The sequence below is a fragment of the Acipenser ruthenus genome, unplaced genomic scaffold (assembly GCF_902713425.1).
Source record: "Acipenser ruthenus unplaced genomic scaffold, fAciRut3.2 maternal haplotype, whole genome shotgun sequence".
Lineage (NCBI taxonomy): Eukaryota > Metazoa > Chordata > Actinopteri > Acipenseriformes > Acipenseridae > Acipenser > Acipenser ruthenus.
Genome location: NW_026707940.1, coordinates 1,896 through 9,326, shown reverse-complemented (window position 1 = coordinate 9,326; position 7,431 = coordinate 1,896). Strand labels below are relative to the sequence as shown.

The window sequence follows — 7,431 nt, the reverse complement described above, 5'->3', positions numbered from 1 at the left end:
CAGGGCAACTTACAATTGTTACAAGATATCACATTATTTTTAGATACAATTACCCATTATACAGTTGGGTTATTACTGGAGCAATCTAGGTAAAGTACCTTGCTCAAGGGTACAGCAGCAGTGTCTCCCACCTGGGATTGAACCCATAACCCTCCAGTCAAGAGTCCAGAGCCCTGACCACTACTCCACACTTATACCCTAGATTCGTGTTACTTTACGGTTCCAGAGTTAATAAATGTACAAAGCAGGTATAAAGAGACATGGGCAGCACTGCTATGAAGTCCACAGTGAACCATTCTACAATGAAGGCGATTCTGCTGGCACTGTTCTGCTTGTGCTTTCTTGCAGTGTCCAGAGCAGAAGAGTTATCTGGACGTGGAAACCACAATAATGAAGAGCTCAATGCCTTAAAATTACGTTTGGCAAAAGTGGAAAAGGAACAACAGAGTCACATGACATATAATGGTATTGCTAATGTTACTCTTTTACAGTACAGTATTAAGTGGTTCCATGTTAATAATAATAATGATGTTGTGACACTAGTTTAGCCAGGATTGCTTGTGTTTATTTGAACTGATAACCTTGTTTTATTCTTGTTGATTCAGAGAAAATGAAGATTGCTTTTTCAGTAACCCTGAATAATGGAAATCGCCGACAACTGGGTCCTTTCACTACAGCCATAACCATAGTGTATCCTAAAGTTCACACTAATGTTGGGAATTCCTTCAACGTTCACACAGGTACATTAAAAATGACTACAATGTGTTTATATAATGTTCTTTATTCTGTCAAAGTTCATTGCCACTATCTGTATACACTGTATTACATATTGGAAAGCCTGGTTTTCTTTCAATTAGTATTGATAGTAAACAATTCAGAAAAGCACTGCAACATGCATTAAAGAAGTTCTGGGCACCAGGGTATACTTTATGAATTCATTATAAAAGAGAAACCCTGAAGCCTACATTAATAAAAGGAGTATTATGGGTTGTAAGCTTCGGGGGGGTGGGGTGGGTTGAGGCCTTCCAGCCTGTTTCTTCATCTTCTGGGACGATTGATAGGTTAATATTTTGTTCGCTACTGAAACAAAATCAAGTTAGCTTCGAAGAACACCAAAGTGTAATTCCTGATTTCACTGATTTTTCTGATGTGAGACCCTATCCATTGCTGTTAGAGTAATATATCAGAGAACTGAACTCGGAAAGTAATTGTATCTGTATAATAATTCCACAGTGTCTCTGACAAGCACATCCATTCCTTGTGTAGGTCTCAAGAGTGCAGTTCTAAAGAAACATTAGGGCCTGATTAAATCAAGCACAATTGCACACATTAACATCCTTCGTGACATCTCTTGTACTTTCTGGGTCCAAGTGGAATAAAGCATGGTAGAGTGCTGGTAAACATTGCAAATCCCAGAGAGATATGGTAAAGCATGTTCATTGACATGGCAAAGCCAGGTAAACCAGCATAGCATCACTTGGGGGGAAAACTATACAGCTGTAATACAATACAAAAGGATGGTTTCTGATGAGTGATTCTTTTTTGTATTTTTATTGCAGGTATTTTTACAGCAACTGTAAAAGGGTTTTACTTCTTTAGCTACACTGCATATACAGCACATGTTGTCAACACATTTGTGAGTTTGATGAAAAATAATGAGAAAGTGGCTTCCTTATGGGATACTGAATCTAGTGACCTCAATGACAGCGTGAGCAGCTCTGCCATCCTTAAACTAGAAGTAGGGGATCATGTCTACATGAGACTACATGAAGGAAAACAGCTTTATGATGACACTGCAAATTATAACACTTTCAGTGGATTTCTGTTGTTTCCTTTTTGAGTTTCCTTTGCACAGGGAACTATTTTTAAGTAGAAAATACTCGTCCTATTTGCTCATGTTTGTAATAGTTACGATTAATAGCATGATTACCATAATAACGAACAGAAGTTGCAGGATATAAATGTCTGTCATCACTCAAGGTTGTTTTACTCGGATCTATGATAATGTATTAACACTGTCTGTACTGCATGTTTTACTCTCTATTAAACAGTTTTTGAACCCCTTTGAAAGAATTTGTCATTTTTTTAGCAATGTCAATTTTGTAATTATCGTACATTATTTAAATAACATTTGTAATATTTCTTATATAGTATGATAGGGAACGGTGTTCGCTCCTCCAGGTGAACACAATGCTGTCGTCACAAGGAACAAAAAATCCTAGGAAGCCTGATAAACTACTAGAGGGTTTCATTCTTAACATTGAACATTCCCACATTGTAGAAGACCAGTCATTTCTTCTCTATGCTATGATAGAGGTGAAATGTCAAGGCAAATGCTACCTTTGACATTGTGGTTCTGTCCTTGCTTTTGAGGCTTTTCTACACCTGCAACAATTGAAAGCAGGCTGGGCTCTGTGGTATTAGCAAGATGCAGGTAATTAGGGTGCCAGGGGACACAACAGCAAGCATATGAAAATACAGCTTTACTATAACTTAGAATGGCAGCTCCTGGGTACTATAATAGAACAGTCATAAAAACAACAGTTGTCTGCTTCACTGAACTGTTGGCAAAACCCCAGTTGTAAAGTTGGCTCTGGCATAGTATCAACTTAAGATGTTTGACAGCATAACCTTTGAAAAAAGGTTGCTTTAGAGGTAAAGCTTCTCAGGTCAAACCTACTAGCAAACCTACTACTTTGTATCTGTCTCTGCTGCAGGCTTTCCTTGTGTGAGATGCACCTCAGAAAAGCCCTGAGTTGTGCAGTTCCCTGGGTGACAGTGAAGTGCAGTGCAGGAAGGTTAGGGTCAGGGTTGTAGCGGTTGCTTGTTTTAGGGAGTCAGGTATACAATTAGGACTACCAAAAAGAAAAAAAGAGAAAAGAAATGAAATGCAACACGCCACTAGAACTCAGTCCATCTAACAGACCCAAACTTCATTTACAAATAACTCCAAACCAGGGTAACATGGAATTCAACTTGTGTGTGTTTATTAGGGACTCAGCACTCTTTAAGCTGTTATTAGAATTAAAAAAAGAACCCATAAAACTGACAGATGGTTCCGATTTGGTAACAATAACTTTCAAACAAATAGACACATCATAATATTCATTTCCTGAGAAGACTTGGATGAAACATATTTTCTTTTTAATATATATATATATATATATATATATATATATATATATATATATATATATATATATATATATACAGGGACGTCACTAGAGATTCATGGATAGGGGGTGTGGCAATGTGCCCCGCCCCTGTGTGCATATTATATGTTGTATGTTGCGTGCGTGTGTTAATGTTGGTGTATAGTCATTGGTACACGGGATATAAACGGGTCTGTGTTTCACGTGTATTTAAAAAGGTAGATTTGTATTTAGGCACGAGGAGGGCACAAATCACTTCACGTGCTGGTTAAATGTAATATGTGAGCACGAGGTTGCACAGAATTAATTCACGTGCTGGGATTCAAGTGAATAATTAATTAGTAATTGAATCTCAGCACAACAGTATATATAGATGCACATTTCTGTCACTCGGGGTTGGGTGTTCGTGAGTGGAGAACGGGTGAGAGAGAGAGAGGATAAATAAAAGTTAGTTTAAATATCAATTGCTATTACGATACTTGTTTATTTAAAACTCACCGTGTTTGTTTGTGTGTCTGTCCGTGCACCGTTTGTTTACTGTATAGTCCATTTTGTTTGTCTCTTTATTTTGGCGTGAAGTGCTGTGTCCTGTTTTTGTGTTTAAAACCTTTTATTTTCTGTTCGGTTTATTAAATGCTGAGCGAAAGCATTCGCTCAGCTTCACCAAACTACATCTCTGTCTGTTTATTTCCTGCTTCTGGTCTGACGCCACCCACTCCGGCCGTCTTTGTGACAGGGGGCTAAGCCTCTTTTAGGGGGGGTCTGAGCATACTCTTTGTCTTTGTCACCTAAATCGCTCTCATTTCTGGAAGGAGTTGCTGCAGCGGCTTGATTACTTTCTTTCTCTGGATCTGTTTGTTGTCCCTCCCTCTCTGGATCTGTTTGTTGTCCCTCCCTCTCTGGATCTGTTTGTTGTCCCTCCCTCTCTGGATCTGTTTGTTGTCCCTCCGTCTCTGGATCTGTTTGCTGTCCCTCCCTCTCTGGATCTGTTTGTTGTCCCTCCCTCTCTGGATCTGTTTGTTGTCCCTCCCTCTCTGGATCTGTTCGCTGTTCCTCTCGCTCTGGATCTGTTTCTTGTCCCTCTTTCTCTGGACATGCTTGCTCTCTCTCACTTATACAGCTCACCTGTTGATCTCTGCCTTGCACAGAAGCCTCTCTTTCTGCATGACCCTTTAAGATATCATGAACATCATTTATTTATGCCTAACAAAAGTAAGACATATGCTGTCATATGCTTTACAAATTTAACTGAAAGCTTAAACATCTACTCGCTTTTTTTATCACTAACCTTCATCAGACATGCTCCCTCAGCCCTGTCAGCCTCCAGCTTCTTTCCCTCATTCTTGTCTGCTGTGTTTTGACATGTATTGTTATTAAACTCATATTTACAATAACTCAAGGCTTAATAGGTGATTAATCAGTTTAAGTTTTAATTTGTTTGTTTGAACTGGTAAAATCTTCATTTCTCACCGGACTGGCCTTCGGCAGAGCTGCTGGCACTGCCTCTCTTGAAGAATTTCCGTATATCCATCTAACGTGATTCGTTAGCTAGCCTACAGTTGAGAAATTGAGGATAATACAATGACATTGTTATCAACACTATGTCACCTTTTCTACACATGACCTACTGATAATTGTTTTGCAATGGCCTACTGAATGAAAGCAACTGAGTATGAAAAGATATGTGCATGATGTTACGTCATCTGTCCCATTTATAGCCTGGCACGGATTGCAAAACTACATTAAATACAACGTTAATTAGATACCATCGCTACATAACTTATGTCGAATTTAAAAGACACCGTTAACGTTACCGTTAGCTAGCTCGCAACGTCTGTTACACTGTAACTTACAGGCAGCCTCACATAAAAACGTATTGGGTAACAAAGCTTTGATTATGACCAAAGTCTATAGTAGTGAATACTCTCTCTCTCTCTCTGTTCTAACTTACCACAAATTCACATCGTAGCCTATCTGCATGAATCCGTCCTGTCAGAGCCTTTTCCTGTCCGTTTACTGTTAGCTAGCAGTCTCCAGCCACAGAAGTAGCTAACGTTAACCAACATGTTAGCTACAAGTAGGCCTAACAGTCACTAGCGTGTGCAGCAGCCTCCCCCAGGTCCTAGTGCACCCATTGCTCCCCTTAAGAAGTTTAACATGCGATGGAACGGTTGACGAAAAATAAATAAATCACAGAGAAAATATATTGACTGATATATTGATTTATTTAGGGGGGCTAATGAATATTTTAGGGGGGCTAAAGCCCCCCTAAAATAGGCCTAGCGACGTCCCTGGCTAAAAGTATACCTTTTTATCTCTATAATCGCTGTATTGCCAGTTCTGGAAGCTCGCCCCCTAGTGTGTTGGGCTGGTGTTACACTCCTGCTAGCTCTACAGTATTTTGAATTGGAATTTAAGTAATTGCGTGTGATTTATTGTGTGGTCTAGTGTGTTTTCTCTCTTTGACTTTATTTATTTATTCATTCACTTTTGTAGAAGTAGTTATCGTTTATTTTGTTTTGGAGTGTTTATTTTGTTCATTCGCTTGTTTATTTTGATTTGTTTCGTTGCTCTGCTGTGGGTCGAGCAGAGCTGCGTCTCCAGCCACCCACCCCTTCTGGTAGAGCCGTAAACATAATAAAAACCAAGGGATCTGTATTTCTATAAAACTTGTGTCGTGGGCTTTCATTGAGAGAACTTACCTGATTTCCAAAAGAGTCTGTGATGATGTGTATATAATACATACAGATAACATGTCTTCCTGCGTTATAATCTTTCCCTGGGATTGTAGTTGATATTACCCTTGCCTTATTGGCGAGGTGTTACAATATCAATGGATTCTAGAAATCATCTGTGCTAGTCTGCCCCTCAAACGGTTTAAAATATAATTTAGATTTAAATGGCAGTTAGTATATCAATCCATTTCTAAAACGGGTCGCATTTTGTAATTTAAATACGTATGAGCTACCAAAACGTATTTTTGTTTCATGACTTTACAATGCATTAGTAAGACCTCACCTAGAATATTGTGTTCAGTTGTGGTCACCTCGTTACAAAAAGGATATTGCTGCTCTAGAAAGGGTGCAAAGAAGAGCAACCAGAATTATCCCAGGTTTAAAAGGCATGTCGTATGCAGACAGGCTAAAAGAATTGAATCTATTCAGTCTTGAACAAAGAAGACTACGCGGCGATCTGATTCAAGCATTCAAAATCCTAAAAGGTATTGACAATGTCGACCCAGGGGACTTTTTCAACCTGAAAAAAGAAACAAGGACCAGGGGTCACAAATGGAGATTAGATAAAGGGGCATTCAGAACAGAAAATAGGAGGCACTTTTTTACACAGAGAATTGTGAGGGTCTGGAACCAACTCCCCAGTAATGTTGTTGAAGCTGACACCCTGGGATCCTTCAAGAAGCAACGGTAACGTTAACGGTGTCTTTTAAATTCGACATAAGTTATGTAGCGATGGTATCTAATTAACGTTGCATTTAAGGTAGTTTTGCTATCTGTGCCAGGCTATAAATGAGACAGATGACGTAACATCATGCACATATCTTTTCATACTCAGTTGCTTTCATTCAGTAGGCCATTGCAAAACAATTATCAGTAGGTCATGTGTAGAAAAGGTGACATAGTGTTGATCACAATGTCATTGTATTATCCTCAATTTCTCAACTGTAGGCTAGCTAACGAATCACGTTAGATGGATATACGGAAATTCTTCAAGAGAGGCAGTGCCAGCAGCTCTGCCGAAGGCCAGTCCGGTGAGAAATGAAGATTTTACCAGTTCAAACAAACAAATTAAAACTTAAACTGATTAATCACCTATTAAGCCTTGAGTTATTGTAAATATGAGTTTAATAACAATACATGTCAAAACACAGCAGACAAGAATGAGGGAAAGAAGCTGGAGGCTGACAGGGCTGAGGGAGCATGTCTGATGAAGGTTAGTGATAAAAAAAGCGAGTAGATGTTTAAGCTTTCAGTTAAATTTGTAAAGCATATGACAGCATATGTCTTACTTTTGTTAGGCATAAATAAATGATGTTCATGATATCTTAAAGGGTCATGCAGAAAGAGAGGATTCTGTGCAAGGCAGAGATCAACAGGTGAGCTGTATAAGTGAGAGAGAGCAAGCATGTCCAGAGAAAGAGGGACAAGAAACAGATCCAGAGCGAGAGGAACAGCGAACAGATCCAGAGAGGGAGGGACAACAAACAGATCCAGAGAGGGAGGGACAACAAACAGATCCAGAGAGGGAGGGACAGCAAACAGAT

The 7,431-nt window shown here is 39.2% G+C and overlaps 1 protein-coding gene across 1 annotated transcript; it reads left to right on the top strand.

The window, feature by feature from the left end:
- Positions 1–260: 260 nt before the first annotated feature.
- On the top strand, positions 261–1,840 carry LOC131728544 (complement C1q tumor necrosis factor-related protein 3-like). The gene is made up of 3 exons (XM_059019561.1): positions 261–465; positions 606–740; positions 1,560–1,840. Exons 1-3 carry the CDS (start codon positions 261–263, stop codon positions 1,838–1,840), a joined length of 621 nt encoding a protein of 206 aa, XP_058875544.1.
- The last annotated feature ends 5,591 nt before the right edge of the window (positions 1,841–7,431 follow it).